Source organism: Peromyscus maniculatus, chromosome 19, assembly GCF_049852395.1.
Source record: "Peromyscus maniculatus bairdii isolate BWxNUB_F1_BW_parent chromosome 19, HU_Pman_BW_mat_3.1, whole genome shotgun sequence".
In the NCBI taxonomy this organism is placed as follows: Eukaryota; Metazoa; Chordata; class Mammalia; order Rodentia; family Cricetidae; genus Peromyscus; species Peromyscus maniculatus.
The window spans coordinates 72,471,731-72,488,866 of NC_134870.1; the positions used below are offsets into that span (position 1 = coordinate 72,471,731).

At 36.9% G+C, this 17,136-nt stretch overlaps 1 protein-coding gene across 50 annotated transcripts in view; it reads right to left on the bottom strand.

The window, feature by feature from the left end:
* Atp9b (ATPase phospholipid transporting 9B (putative)) overlaps positions 1-17,136 on the bottom strand; it is a 241,402-nt gene that overhangs the window by 199,833 nt on the left and 24,433 nt on the right. For 36 of the 50 annotated variants that reach the window (XM_076555619.1, XM_076555613.1, XM_076555598.1 and 33 more), the window contains exons 3-4: positions 12,661-12,811; positions 9,707-9,820 (exon numbers count right to left, since the gene is read on the bottom strand). The exons of 4 other annotated variants lie outside the window; for them this stretch is intronic. In XM_076555619.1, coding sequence (XP_076411734.1) covers positions 9,707-9,820; positions 12,661-12,811 — 265 coding nt within the window. The remainder of the gene's footprint in view (positions 1-9,706; positions 9,821-12,660; positions 12,812-17,136) is intronic. 10 more of the 50 variants (XM_076555621.1, XM_076555609.1, XM_076555606.1 and 7 more) reach the window with 1 other exon arrangement.

Here is a 17,136-nt window from a genome sequence, read left to right on the forward strand (position 1 = left end):
GAATGGAAGGCTGAATGAATTCAATTTCATAAAAAAAAAAATATAAACTACACAAAAATTAGAGGCTGAAGAGGAGACTCAACAGTCAGAGCACTGACTGACCTTCCAGGAACAGGGTTCAATCCCAGCAGCTGGTGGCTTACAGCACCCTGCAACTCCAGTTCTAAACACCCACACATTGAATACAAATAAAAAAAAATGAGACTAGAAAGAAAAATGACACTTCTTACGCTGATTTCTCATCCACACTGACCACCTGCTTGGGAAAACAAAACTATTCTGGATGAAATAAACAGTGCAGTAGCTTCAAAATATAAAAAAAAAATAAACAAAACAAAACAAAACAAACCCACAAAGAAGTCAAATGACTCAAATGATAAATGGGCTAGTAAAATGAAAACAATTCTCAAAAGATGAAACACAAATGGCCAAGAAAGAACATATGAAAAAGAAATGTTTAGCTTCACCAGCCATCAGAGAAATGCAAATGAAAACTGAAGTCCTGTCTCATCCCAGTCAGAACAGACGTCATTAAGAAAACCAGATTCCCGTGAGAGAAGCAGGCAGGCTGACTGCAGATCCTCACCTCTCCTCCTTCCCTCCTGAATTCACCCCAGTCTCACCCCAGCTCTGCAGCAGACCGGCTGCTGCAGTGTCCCCTCCTCTCTGCCTCCATCTCCAGCAGAGCACACAGGTCTTCTCCAACCTTCCTCCTCACTCATCCTGCTAGCAGGCCCCAATTCCAGCAGGCTTTCTTTGGGAACTCTCCAGCCAACCCTGACAGAAAAGCCAAGTAGGGAAGCAAAGGAGGTGGGCAAGCTTCAGGTCTCCACTCTCCCTCCTCTCCTCCACACCCAGTCCCCAGGTCTCATCCCAGGTCCCTAGCAGACTACATACATGCTGTAGCATCTCTTTACTTTCTGCCCCCATTCCCCAGGCCTTAGCAGATTCTGGTGGAACACCCTGCTTTTCTCTCTCCTGTGTATCCCTTGAGCCCCACCCTCCCACCCCAACCTCCGCAAAAAGCTCATCCCCATTCCTAGTCATCAGGTCCCAATACTTAGGAACACATTTGACCTGAAACCCCCAGTGGCCACACCTCTCAGGATCCCAGAAGAATTACCTACTAGACAACACACAGCCACCATACTCTCCGAAAAAACAGAGAGGGAAACAAAACCCAAAGAACAAAACACCCGCCAAAGACTAGACCAGTTATCAGCACCTAGATTTATAATCTTTCCCAAACCCAGATGATTAAATGCCAGTGTGAAAACACAATCGCCAACAGCCAGGACAGTATGTCTCTACTAGATGCCAGCAAGCCGAGCACAATAGGCCCTGTGTACTGGGTATTGCCATGTTGCTAAAGGACAAGACAATGACCTTAAAGTAGCATTTATACATGCGATAGAACTCCTTAAAGACAACATGAATAAATCTTGAAGAAAACGTAAACAGACAGTGGTAGAAAATTAATGAAACAGTTCAAGACCTGAAATTGGAAATGGAATAAACAAAATCCAAACTGGGGAAAATCTGGAAATGAAAAATTTAGGAACTCTAATAGGAACCTCAAAGGCAAGCCTCACAAACAGAATGCAAGAGATGGAAGAGAGAATCTCAGGCACTGAAAACACAGAAGAAGAAATAGGTATCTCAGTCAAAGACAACATTTAAAAAAAAATCCTGGCACAAATCATCCAGGAAATCTGGGACACTCTGAAAAGAACCAAATCTAAGAATAATAGGTGTAGGAAGAAACCCAGGTCAAAAGCATAGATAGTATTTTAAAGAAAATCATAGAAGAAAATTTCCCTAACCTAAAAGAGATGCCTATGAAAATACAAAAAGAAAACAGAACAACAAATAGACTGTATCAGAAAAGAAATTCCCCTCAGCATATAATAATTGAACACAGAACAATTATTTAACAGAACAATTGTACAATTAATGTACAGAACAAAGAAAGAATATTAAAAAATGAAAGAGGAAAAACCAAGTAACATATAAAGGCAGACAAGTTAGAACAACTGACTTCTCAATGGAGGACTCTAAAAGCCAGGAGGCCTAGAAATGTTCTATAGACTCTAAGAGACCACAGATGCCTACCCTAACCACTAAATCCAGCAAAATGTTCAATCACAATAGATGGAGAAAATAAGACAAATGGCAAAACCAAATCTAGGCAGTACTTGTCTATAAACCCAGCCCTACAAAAGGAGCTAGAGGAAAAACTCAAACCTAAAGAGGATAATCTCACTCAACAAAACACAACAAATAATCCCAGAGAAGCAAATCAAAAGTGAGAAACACACACACACACACACACACCACACACACACACACACACACCACACACACACACACACCACACACACACACACACACACACACCAATATCATTGCCACCACAAAATAACATCAACATCAGTGCTCTCAATTCCTCAATAAACAGACACAGACTAACAGAATGGATATAAAAACAAGACCTATTTCTGCTGCATCCAAGAAATACAACTTAACATCAAAGGCAGACATCACCTCAGAGCAAAGGGGTGAAAAAAGATATTCCAAGCCAACAGACCTACGAAGCAAGTCGGTATAGCCATTTTACTATCTGACAAAAATATACTTCAAACCAAAACTAATCAGAAGAGATAGGGAAGGAAGCTACATACTCATCAAAGGAAAAATCTAAAAGGACATTGTAATTCTAGAAATGTATGTACCAAAGTTGCTAAAAGAACCATTACTACAGCATAAATCACACTGATCTTCACACACTGATAATGAGAGACATCAATACCTAGCTCTCACCAATAGACAGATCATCCAGACAAAACCTAAACAGAGAAATCCTGGAACTAACAGATGTTATAAACCAAATGGCCCTAACAAATGTTCACAGAACATTTTACCCAAACACAAAAAAATGTACCTTCTCCTCAACATCTCATGGGACTTTCCCAAAACTGACCACATACTCAGACACAAAGCAATTCTCAACAGATAAAAGATAACTGAAATAATGCCATGCATCCTATCTGACCACCATGGATTAAAATTGGGTATCAACAAAAAAAGAAAACAAAAAGGTTATAAATTCAGGGACACTGAACAACTAACTACTGAAAGAAGAAAAATGGGTAAAGAATTAAAGACTTTCTGGAATTGAATGAAAATGAATATACAACATATTCAAACTTATGGGACACAATGAAGGTGGTTCTAACATGCTAATTCACAGCACTTAATGACTAAATAAAATATTAGAGTGACCTCATACTAGTAACTTAACGGCACACCTGGAAGCTCTAGAACAAAAGAAAAAAAAAAATCACACCCAAAAAGAGAAGACAGCAAGAATAATCTAATTTAGGAATGACATCCATAAAATAGAAACAAAAAAAAAATCAAATAAAAAATACAAAGAATCAATGAAACAAAGAGTTGGTTCTTTGAGAAAACTTGTAAGATTGGTAAATCCTTATCCAAATTAATTAAAATGCAGAAAAAATATTCAAATTCATAAAATAAGAAATGAAAAGGGGACATAACAACAGACACCAAGGAAATCCAGAGAATCATGAGGGCATACTTTAAAAACCTGTACTCCACCAAATTGGAAAAACTAAACAAGTGGATAATTTTCTTGATACATTCCACTTGCCAAAGTTAAATCAAGATCAGATAAACAAATTAAATAGATCTCTAACCCCTAAGAAAATAGAAGCAGTCATTAAAAGTAAAAAAAAAAAAAAAAAAAAAGCCCAGGGCAGATAGTTTTAACAGAATTCTACCAGACTTTCAAAGAAGAGTTAATGCCAATACTCCTCAAATTATTCCACAAAATAAAACGGAAGGAACATTGCCCAGTTTGTTTTGTGGGGCCATAGTTACCCTCAATAACCAAACCATATAAAAACTAAACAAAGAAAGATAATTGCAGACCGACTTCCCTAAATGAACATGGATATAAAATTCTCAATAAATTACTTACAAACCAAATCCAAGAACACATCAAAAAAGACCATCCATTATGATCAAGTAGGCTTCATCCCAGAGATGCAGGAATGGTTCAACACATGTAAATCGATAAATATATCCCACCATATACACAAACTGAAAACAAAAACTACATGGTCATCTCATTAAATGTAGAAAAGACCTTTGACAAAGTCCAACATCCCTTCACGATAAAAGTCCTGCAGAGATTAGGGATACAAGGGGCATACCTAAACATAATAAAGGCAGTTTATAGCAAGTGCATAACCAACATCAAGTTAAATGGAGAGAAACACAAAGCAGCTCTACTAAAATCAGGAACAAGACATGACTGTCCACTCTCCCAACATCTATTCAATAGAGTACTTGAAGTCTTAGCTAGAGCAATAAGACAACTGATGGAGACCAAAGGCATACAAATTAGAAATGAAGAAGCCAAAGATTCTGTATTTGCAGATGATAGGATAGGATACAAAATTGATTGAAAAAATTCTACTCGGAATCCTACAGCAGATAAACACTTCCAGCAAACTTAGCAGGATACAAAATTAATTCACAAAAATCAGTAGCCTTCCTACATACGATAGACAAATGGACAGCAAAAGAAATCAGAGAAACAATACCTTTCACAATAGCCTCAAGTAATATAAAATATCTTGGTATAACTCTAACCCCCAAACAATCCAGGCTGTTGCCAAAACTATAGGTTGCTCTACACAAACTGATAGCAAGTCCCATTGCTGAAGTAAACATCTATGCAACTCATTGACCATAGAGAGGTTGAGCTGGTACTACACAGAGCCTTCACCTCCGTGTGCTAGTGATTTTGGTACAAAAGTTACCAAAAGAGGAATATGAACGCTAACCCAGCTACAAACCCTGGGATGGACAATGGCGTCCTGCCTGCAAGATATGATGATACTGCAATGGTGCCAGAAAATTTGTGAGAGTAACCAACCAATTTCTCATTTGACTTAAGGCACACTCCATGAGATGGAACCCATATAACAACACTCCTTGGGTGACCAACCTAAAACTAGATAGCCCAGAAACCTAGGGTAAAACCAAATAACACGGTTCTGAAAATAAAAAGAAAAGAAAAGAAGGGAGGGAAGAGGGAGGGGGGGAGGGAGGAAGAAGAAAGAGAAAGAAAGAAAAACTAGCAATAAAATGACTCCTAATGACATTCTGCTATACTCATAAATCAGTGCCTTCCTCAGCCATCATCAGAGAAATGTCCTTATGCAGGAGAGATGGGAACAAATACAGAGACTCACAGCCAGACATTATGAAGTAAGAGACCTTGAAACACTCAGCCCTAAACAGGATGTCTCCACCAAATCCTTCCCCTCGGGTTCAGGGAACCCCAAGGAAGAAGAGGCAGAAATGGAGTAAGAGCCAGATGACAGCAGGGAAACAAGGCCCTCTAAGTCAACGGATTGATGCACATGTGAATTCACAGACTGAGGCAGCATGCACAGGCCTGCACAGGCCTGCACCAGATGGGGTCCACAGCTCAAAGACGTGGATACACGCCCCCAACCCTAACCCAGAAGGCATCTCCAATTGAGAACCACTTGCAAATGAAAATTTAGCTTCCTTCAAGTGAGTTACACTGGGGAAACGAACTACTCTTACAGGTAGGCAGCATGCCCAGCAGTAGACACCCAACAGAAAATGAACTCAAGGTCATCTTTGGAAGTTCCTTGTCTCATAATGCTATCAGGGATCTTCTTTATATTTTACCAATTATTGTTTATTTTCATTTTATTGTATTTATATTTTTCTTCTCTCTTTTTACCTTATAGATCATATACATATTATATATATACAATATAGTATATATAACGGCCTCCACTTTAGTGTTTTCATATGATTCCTGAGTGTTTGAAGGAGTGGGTCTCGGTTTCTTGGGCCTTCTCCTGGGCTCTTTTCCTTCTGTTTGTTCTGTCCAAACCAGCATGTTCGTTTTTGTTTTATCTTACTAATTTATTATCATCCCATAGAAGACTGTTTTCTGTTCTTCTCTTTTCTTTTGCTCTTTTTTTTTTTTTTTTTTTGAGACAGGGTTTCTCTGTATAGCCCTGGCTGTCCTGGAACTTGCTCTGTAGACCACTAGAGGCAGCCTTTGAATTGAATGTAAGATTGTAATATTCTGCACTTCTTAGTAACTTTTAGGACTCAGGAATATATCATTAAAATAGTATGCACTATTGTCTTGCATCCTTTAAAAATATTTTATGAAAGTGACCTTACTTTGTATCCTATTGCAACATGTTTTTCAGGCTTAACATAGGTTTATGAAACTGGTCCATTTTTGTACATGTATATCCATTTCATCTTTATTTCTCTATATTTAATAAGATTACATTGTAACTTATATGTCCATTCTCTTGATAGGTTGTTTCTAAATTTTTGTTATTAGATATTGCTGTGATAAATAATTTTGTTTCTTCATAACTCCTTACATACATTTAGAAAATATTATGTATGCTACATACTTTCTAGGAGTTTACTTTAAAAATTTATTTATTTATTTTTGAGACAGCCTCACTATGTAACCCTGGGCAGCCTATAACTCACTATGTAGACTGTGCTAGCCTCAATCTCACAGTGATCTGCCTGCCTCTATCTCCCAGTGCTAGGATTAAAGGTACAGGTCACCATGTCTGGCATATTTTTTATTTATTTTTTTGATGAAGGCAATATAGCATTAAAGAAAATTTTAAAACAGACTATTTGCTAATACTAAATATAACCATATTTATAACTTTAGTAGGTTTATTTCTTCCCTCTTTTTCTATAGTTTTACACATCGTTTAAATATTATTTGCCATTTAGAATAAAATTTATTTTAAGTTAATGATATTTGAGAATACAAATTTTTAAAAATCTGAAGCAAAGTATATTTAGTCATATTTTGCTTTTGCACTTTGCCTTTATTATTAACTCTGGTTTCATTAGTTTTATTTTTATTAATTTTTTTTTGTTGATAAGGTTTCTCTATATATTATTGCCTGGTCTGAAACGGCCTACATAGATCAGGCTGGCCTGAAACAGCCTACATAGATCAGGCTGGCCTCAACTCATAAAGATCTGCCTGCTTCTGTCTCCCAATGGGTTCTCTAGGGAAAAAAAAGAAAGGAAGGGAGGAAGGGAGGGAGGGAGGGAGGGAGGGAGGGAGGGAGTTGGATACTTTATGAAGGATTTTATTTCATATTTTCACAAAGTTATTTTACCCAGAGTTGGAATGAATTTGTGTGTATTTGTTTGTGCGCGTGTGTGTGTGTGTGTGTGTGTGTGTGTGTGTGTGTGTGTGTGTGTGTATGTTATAACCTACGTGTTATACATGTGCTTATACATGCATAAAACATAGTGTACACCAAGGCAACTTCCTTGTTTTCATGCCTGCACTCATTTCCAGTTCCGGTTTCATTTTAAGGTTGTTAGCTTGATTTCAGGTATAGGTTTGTTCTGAAAGTGCTTTCTAGGTTTTTGGCATATAAGACTTAACTGTATTTCGATATTTCAGCCTGAAACTCGTTCATTATGCTGTGAGGAGTGGGAAGGAAAGGCCCTTTTTGCTTCACTTCTTTCAGTCCTGAATTTGGTTGCCATATTTAGATCTGAGAATTGAGCTATTTTTATGAATTTTTTTTGTTTCTTGATTTTGCAATAGCAAAACTTGTTTGCATCTGAGAGAAAAGAAGGATGAATGCTTATGCTGTGTACATGTCTCTTAATATTTGATTTAGCAGAAATCTAAAGGAGTTAGTGAGCACATTGGATCATCTTCAAATCTAAGAAACAAGCTTCTAGAATGCTGTTGGCTCTTTAATTATAAACTCACTAAAGAAAATTTTTAAAAAATTTAACCATATGGAATTTATTTCGGAATTATAAGATAGTTTCCATATTTTTATTATTAGAAATCACTTTATTATAATGAACTCACAAATAAAAACATCACACAAACTAGATTAAGGGTTTCACTCAAACATTTGTTCAGTCCCAAACACTACCTCTCAGTGAAATAGAATTAGGATGGCCATTCTAAAACTATGGAGTTTTGCTTAGGGTTTTGCATTTTCACTATGAATTACAATTTTATGCACTTCTTCACTGACCTAGACCAGTATCTGTTATAGACTATCTTCTCCCTGACAATTCAAGTTCTATTAGGGTAGGATCTTGTACAGCTTTGTTCACAATATCAACACTGCCTGCTGTAGTGCTGGATACAAAGGAGCTGATCAAAAGAATTGTGTGTTCACCCTACATGCACTTTAAAACTTTTCATGAGCATAGTGCTCAGTTTCAAACAAAATGTTTCTTTTTTTGTCCTCCTGGGCACTTATCCTCTACCCCAACCCCACCCTGTACTCCTCTACCCACTCCCTATAGCTTCCTTTCTGCTTTCTTGTCTCACGTGTCCTACTGGTCTCCCCACATTCCTCAGCACCTCTCTGTCCCCTCTTGGAGACTTCTTTCTAGTTTCAAAGCCTGTGCAGTTTTATTCTAAAATGTACTAAAAAAAAACAGTATTAAGCATTTTTTTGTCTTACCAATCACCACATTTTTATAAAATAAATCCCTTCAAAGTAGTAAGCTCATTTGAAAGGTCTTCAATATATACTGATGACAAGCCTGCCGATCCAGAACTCTCAACTACCTCTCCAGCACCATGTCTGCCTCCATGCCTTCATGCTTCCTGCCATGACAAACATGAGCTAAACCTCTGTACTGTGAGCCAGGCCCAATTTAATGTTTTCCTTTGTAAGAGTTGCCACGGTCATGGTGTCTCTTCACAACAATAAAAACACTGATTTAGCAAGTGAAATAAGCATTCATTTATTCATTTTGTATTTATATTCCGTACAATTATGGATGCTACTGTCATTGCTCAAATCTACCCTACTGTGATGGCTTGTGGACTGGAGTCATTGTCAACACCTCAGCATAACTTCACTGGACCTGACCTACAACAAGGGTCCTCCTCTCCCTTCGGCTCTACAGACTCACTAGGAAGTCTCTAGGTGGTTAAAGGGCCTACATGAGTCATCATGGATCAGCTCAACCCTGAAGTCACATGCTGAAGACACCTGAGCGCTTCACCCTCTTGCATAGAGGGGATAATTTTATCTGTTGTATTGCCTCTGATCATCTTACCAAAAAATAGCAACCACAACAACCAACAAATCATATAAAACTATAAAGAGAGAATATATCTGAAAGAGGTACACCATTATCAGCCATAGAAAAAACACTGGTGAGCAACCAGAAACTACCCTGCAACCAAACACCTCAGAACTTTCACCATCAACCGAGTGTCAGGAGAATAATCAACAGAGCCAACCAGAAGCATTCCCAACACCTAACTGGCACAGGAAGGAGCAGCAGGGGCAGGCAGGCTACTGCTACCCCGAGGACAGGTACAGAGGGCCCCAGGCAGAGGACTCTGTGACCCTCCAGAAGGAGGGTGCACACAGCTGCAGCTCTGCAGGCATGTGCTGGCAGCACACTTACTCGCAGGACTCACGGGAGTTAGGTCACAAAACTCAGCATGGTCTTTTCCCGAAAGTTCACTGGTGCACAGCAACACCATATATAAAATATGGTCGATTGATCCCACTCATTCTACTATGGAAACTAGATGCTAAGTACTAAACAATATGGCATAACTACAGAAGCGTTTTACCAGAGGAGCCCAGTAGGTGTAGAGGTAGCCAATTTTCAATGCTGGTACAAACTGTGAGCAGGACACTACCAGAAAATAGAGATTCAAGAAAAACTTGAACTGTTCATACAAAACCTAAAAAGAAATACAGAAATTAGCACAATCTCTTCAAGAAAAATGTATTAACACTTCAATCAATTAAATTCAGCAACGCACGCAAACATATTTCCATCAGTGAAAATATGCTGATTCAGAACAAATTAATTACTTCTGACATTGGCTTTCCAAAGGTATGCTAAGATTAACCCAACTGTAAGATACAATGTTAAAGATAATCAGGACTTTCAACTATATGAAAAGCACACTTCCCTAACAGTTTTACTTCTTTTTGAATGAAATGTAAAACATTCACACGCACATCACAGAAGGTAACACCCTTCTGCTTTAAGCAAGAGGCAGCTCGTACAAAGGAAAAACCTAAAGTCTAGGATTTATGAAACAGGAAAAAATAAATATATATGTAAAATATAGTAACAATGTGCTTTTTTAGCACAGATACTGAGCTTTACAAACATGAGGTGAACAAGCCAACGGATCCAAGCATGACTACAGAATACTTGACTTACTAGCTCTCAGAGTAGAAAAACCACGCACTTGAAAACATGTACATAACAGACCAGTGTCAGGAAGACAGCAGCCTCCATACTCTTTAGTATCTTTTAGTACTTGGTTTTTGACATTATATTCAAATAAATTTCATCATTTAATACATTTTCAGATTGCTAAAATTGAAAGGTTTTGCTTTTTTTCTCCCTCTTTTTAATTCAGATCAAGTCTTCTGGAGCTGAAAATAGTAGTAGGCCAGAATACATGAGGCCCTAGGTTTAATCACAATATTGCAAAAAACAAAACTAAAAAATAATTTTAAAAAGAAGCAATTGGAGTTATAGTTAACAAAAAATAATTTTAGCCATGTACAATTGTGCACGCCTTTAATCCCAGCACTCAGGAGACAGAGGCAGGCAGATCTCTGTAAGTTAGGGACCAGCCTGGTCTACATAGTAAGTTCTAAGAAACTCCTGGCTACATCAGGAGACTCTATATCAAAAAAACAAAAAGAAAAAAGAAAGAAAAGAAAGGAAGAAATAATACAAATAAGAGTATTTTCAGGGAAGCCTGCAAAGTTGTAACGTGTAAATCAAAAATCTTCTTGGATGCCATTCCTTGTGCGAGGTGGAAGACACAACAATTTCAACAAGAGAACAATGGGTTAAATGGTGAATGTTGGCTTAAAGAGCTAGAGCCAGTTTGCGCATATTGAAGTTACCTGCATCATCACACAATTCTGCGTGTAACAAAAACAGCTATACTCGAAATATGTTTATATCCATAATCATGCTCAATTGCTGTCTAAAAATGTTTTGAATTATTTCATAAATTAATCTCAGCAGGAAAGAAAGCTTTTTTTCTTCAGCAATTTCTGTAAAATCTCAGCACAAATTATATCTATTAGCAATTCAGAAATTGCCATTTGTGCTAAAAATGGCATAGAATTCCTACTGTGTAATTACTAAATGTTTCTGAAATACTACGTTTTAGATGAAAAGACTAATTTCAGAGACTTGATAAAGAAGAAAATCATGCACACAGTAACCAAGCATTGTGCAGAGCCATCATCAACAGGTATTCTCAGCATGCAGCCAATGGCTGCGGGAATTTATACTCATCAAAGTTGAGCTACACTACTGGCTTTAACTATGACCAAATCCTTTACAATATACTCAGTGACTCTGGTGACCTTTAGGACAATGCGCCATCCTTAGACACTTTGTATTTAATACTTTATACTGAAGGAGAAAACGGTGACTTTGCTCAATAACTGGAAAATATTTATCTGACTGAAAAATGGTTTATGTTTTACTGTCCTGATAAGAGATCAGTCTTTTGATTATGGAGTCATTAATCCCACATTTTAATTAAGAAGCACAGTATATATTAAGCCTATTAATGAATGGTTGTGGACCAGGGATGGAGAGGACCATTATGGTTCAAAAGAAACTCAGCATAGTTACTTAAATAAACATATAAGGTAAAGCAACTTTTATTTCACATAATCAAGAGCTTACTTAGAAAATAAAAAACCAACAGCTAAACTTTGCCAACATTTTGTTTCAGAAATGTAAGCTATATGATTGAATTTTTTTCTACAGATCAATCACGTTGATTTATCAGCTAAGAATCAATGATTAGAAAGAAAACAAATTCCTGTAAAATAAAAAAGACATATAATCAATATCAGCTGCCTTTACATTCATAAAGAAACAAGAATCTATTAAAATAGGAAATGATATATAGAAAGCAAAATTTAACCCATTATTACAAATTCATAATAAATCCAGTTCTATAATTTAATCAAAATAATCAGTACCAAAAAATTAAGATATTTAAGCTTCAGTATTTAAATTTAATAATATATTCAATTAAAGATAACTAATGAGTTAATGTAACAAGGCCTGAGATTAACAGCTTGATATAGAAAAGGGCATCTATAAATAAATACATAGAAATATTGTTAATGTGAACAAATTATGTACTTCCTTTATAAATTCCTTGGCAGAGTTCAATATTACATTCTACTTTTACTTCCAAACAAATTTCAAGTGTCACTAAAAATTACAATGTTTTTCCTGGTCATTTATCTTTTCTTTAGTATTTCTATACGTTTATATTCCCATAACATAAATGTTTATAAAAAACTGAAAGTAATAATCAAACTGTATATTTTCTTAAGTAGATAGAGCCAGGAAAATGCAAAGGAAGTCTTGAGTAACCACTTGAAATGGGAAGGTGTGAACCAGGAAGGTCCCAGTATGAACAAACAGTGCCATCAACAACCAGTCTCCACATGCTTCTTCAGGAGGCAAAGGAAGGAGCAATCTCAGACATGCAAATGATACTGAAGATGATGGTCTTACCCCAGGTATAAAGGTAAATACATTGTATTTCTGATTTTTTATAGAATTCCTAGGATGTTTTTCTTCACACTTCTCTGGACATCCAAGCCATACTGTTCGAGCTTTTAGTTCTTTCTTTCTTTGACAAACATTTATCAGCCAATCACAGCAACTGCATGAAACAAAAGATATACATACATGGTATATGCCTTTTTTAAAAGGTCTAAATTAATTCGACATATTTAAAATCAATATTGATTGTTTGTATTCCTTGGCCATTATCTAATGCTAGCCTGTCATTACCCTGTGCTTTTTAACATTCTATTATAAAGTCACGATTCTTGAACATTGACTCTGGTACAAGAAGACCTCCCACTGACAATCCAATACAAAATCCAGTAGCCACAGATGAACATTTTAATTAATTGAAACTGACAACTCAGATCTTCAGCTATGCTTCAAGAGTTCAACAGCCACCTTGGTTACATCAGAGATAAGAAGTTCCATTACTATAATGAGTCCTAGAGAACACCAACTATGGGGTCAGATACCTCAAGTGAATACAGCTACTTATGAACACACTTCTTTTCAGCATTCAAAATTCAGCAGTAATTCCTCAGAAATGCATTGTTACAAAGTTTTGTTGTGCAACAAATAATTAATCTGATATATAAATATACAGAGACAGATCTAAGTTAAAACAGTACATACACAAAGCTAAGCATTTGAAAAATACATTAAAAATTTAGGAAATGTGTCATTGCTGATCATGTCATTGTGCACAGACAGAATTATCTAGTTTTTAGAGAGCAACTATCAAGTCCCACTACTACACAGAACTGAACAAATGTACTCATGATGGGCTGGAGGTGTGCAAAGACTGAAGCTTCCTGACAAATCCCACTGAATCACACATGACTTCAGTGCTCAGAGGAAAGGGCATAAGCCTCAAAAATATTTTTTAGAAAGTATCTAAAATAGCTGGGTACGGTGAGTCATACTTGTAATCTCAGCACTTTGGAGATTGAGAAAGGACGACTGATACCAAAGTACAAGCCAGACTGTGGAACACAGTGAGTTCTGGACCAGTTTGTGTTACAATATGAAACCTTAACTCCCACCAAAAAGTATATGTGAACCTTACTGACTTATAGAACTAAGGGGAAAAAATTAAATTATGGAGAATTTTTTAGGGCAAAGTAATGTAAGCAAAACATCAGAAAACACTGAAAAATAAGAGGGATAACCAAAGAGAAGTCTCAAGGGTGGTGGTGACACATGCCTTTAATCCTAGCACTCAGGTGGCAGAGGCAGGCAGATCTGTGAGTTCAAGGCCAGTTTGGTCTACAAAGTTCCAAGACAGCCAGAGCTATACAGTGAAACCTGCCTCCAAAAACCTAAGAGAAAGAGAGGGATGGAGGGAAGGGGTCTCCAGAAGAAGTAACTGGGTACTTCCTTAATAACATTTCTATGTACCCTAAATTATTGACTATATAGAGAACACTTTCAGACTCATACAATGCCTTATGCTATAAAATCTAGTAAGTAAATCCAGCGATGAACAAATTAAACTTTTCCTTAAAATGTTTTGGAATCAGCTTTTCATAAATGCCTCTACAATCAAAGCAGTGTTCTAGCATTAAATAAAATATATTTATATATCAAGAATCTATCTTTTAAATTTATTCATAATTAAATAATTGTCAAAATACAGACCACTTCTTTCCCATTATTTCCCACAAGTTAGACTATTATACTTATTGTAAGTATCTTTGGTTACTATGACCAAAACAACATAGTATTCACGTCATCTTACAAGATGAGCAGTTTCCCATGCTTCTACACCCCAAATGTTTTACAGATTAACTCAAACTGCAGGAGCCATTTAGAACCAGGAATAATCCCAGCATCTGATATCCCCCTTCTCCTCCCTTCATATGGAAATGCCATTCCTGGCTCCAGTTTTCTAGAGACAAAGTGATTGTTGATAACAAGTGAAATGTAAATCTCGTGAGAAAGATCATCAGCCCAGATCAGAGAAATAGATAGATCAATGCCCCTCACAGCAGTCTACAGGAAGCTTTATTCACTCACATGAAAGAAATTAAAAATTGGAAAAAATAACCATAATAATAATCATTTCAGCAAGACTTTCAGCGAGTCTTCAGGTTAGAAATTTTGTCAAATAAGAAATTTGAAGAAACCGGTTTTGAGCCATGAAGTACCTACCTTCTCAGCCCCTTATACTGAAAGTAATCTTAAAATGAGCCTTAACTACTCACAGGATGAACAAGCAACAACGTATCAAAACACTTAGAACTCACTAATCTTAGTTCTAATCTAATTGTATTGAAATATTCCCTAAAATTTTCTTTCTGCAATTAATTTTATACATCTGCTGTGAGAACCACTATAAGTAGCTACAATAATTCTGAATATAAGAACGCTTGGCATTCAGAAAACAAATACAAACATTCAAAACTGAAAATATATAAGCAATAAAGAATTAGGTCCATGCTGATTGCTAAATACGTAACTTGACTCCTAAGGACAGTGTTAATTCTGGAGGAGATCCTAATCAAACAACAAGATGGTAAGGATCTCAGTTTACACATCCCACAAGGCAATGGGACATGCACTAATGCCATATCCACTGACTATCAAGCTATTAGCTTTTCCCATGGGGTCACAGTTTATTTATATAAAGGACTTTATAAGCACATCTTTAGATTTTATTGAGCTATTTCAATATCCTTAAGCCTGGGCCCTTTTTCTGATGACATATACATTTTCAAATATATTCTTAATATTTTCCATGAAGAAAGCACCATATTACAAATGAAATCTAAACACAGCTATATATTCTATTTTTTTAAAAAAAAAGCTGTAAAGGAGAAGAAAAATTGAAAAATGTATTTACTAGTGTATTTACCACTATGTCAAGACAGAGTGTTCAGGCCTGGCTTCTGCAGAACTGGAGAGAACCAGTGCCTCCAGTTTCTGTGGAACCAAACTGCAGCCAGGACTTCAGTCCAGTGGTTCTCACAGGTCAGTGCAGGGCCTGGGGCTCACTTCCAGTGTGCCCAGGGTCCCCTGGGAGTCTGGAACATTGGTTCCAGTGGTCTCTGATCTCACTATCGTTATGAGGTTCTCATTTCTGAGGTTCTAGCAGGAACCAGAACCTGTACTGCTGTGGCCCCAGAGGTCACTTTGGGCCTGCGGCTCTAACCATCATCCCCAGAAAGTAGACAGACTTCACTGGGCATGAAGTTTTGTACCCTGTCTCCAGCACATGCATAGACTCCAAAGGATGACCCAGACTTTCATTCTATCTGATTACCTTGGTGTTAAGTATCCAGTCCCAGCCTTGGTCCTGTTGGCACACAGCCAAGAGAGGACCACTTCAGCAATCTATACCACAATCAACACCAAGTTTTATCAGTCCCCCTAGATTAACTTCATGCAGACATTCCTCTAGGAAGAGACAAAGGAAAGAGGATATCTTAAAAGGTTTGAAAACAGTCAAAACAAACCCACTCCAACGAATTCATAAAACATGACAAAGTCAACACAAAAAATATAACACAACCACCACCCAGACTCATCACCAACTGAATCTCCTCTAGAAGGGAATCCAAAATCAGAGAGCTGAAATATCTGAGAAAGAATTTAAGTTTTATTGTTCAAAGAAATAATTATCAAACAAACAGATGCAGGAATTAAGAAAATCTGTCCAAGACCTTAACAAGACAATCTCCCAAGTGAACATAACAATAAATTGAAACTGAAGTTCAAAATATGGAGGAAAAATAACAAGAAGATTGAAACATTGAAAAACAAACAGAAATAACTGAAATAAAGGAGATGTCAATCAAATAAAAAACCACAACAGACATTATCATTAACAGACAAGACCATGAAGAACAACAAATTTCAGGAAGGGAGGACAAAATAATAACGAGACATATGTAAGGGAACAAGGATCAAGAATGCTGTTTCCAAAGTGCGTGATGCATTCAAGAAGCCAAACCTGAGAATTCATGGAGCTGAAGAAAAATTGAATGGAATAGAATTACCAAATTTACAGAAACTAGGCTTCCAGACACAGGAGGTAATAGAACACCAAACAGACACAACCAGTAAAGAATCTCTCCACGACATACTAGTCAGGATATCAGAAATATAAAATTAAGAAAAATCCTAAAATCAGCATGAGAAAGAGAAGAACTCACATACAAAGACAGAAATATTAGAACTACCAGACTTTTGAAAGCAAGCACAAAAGCCAGAAGAGTTTAACATGAACCACTCCATGTGCTAAGAGGAAATGACTGAACCAAGAGCACAGACAGCTGCAGAGCAGCCTTTCAACACTAACGGAGAAATGAAGGCATTGAAGAGAAACACAAGTTAAGGCAACTCATAACAACCAAGTCAGCACTCCAGAAAGTTCTTAGTGCAATACTCTAAATGGGGAGATGAAAGGCCACAGAACTA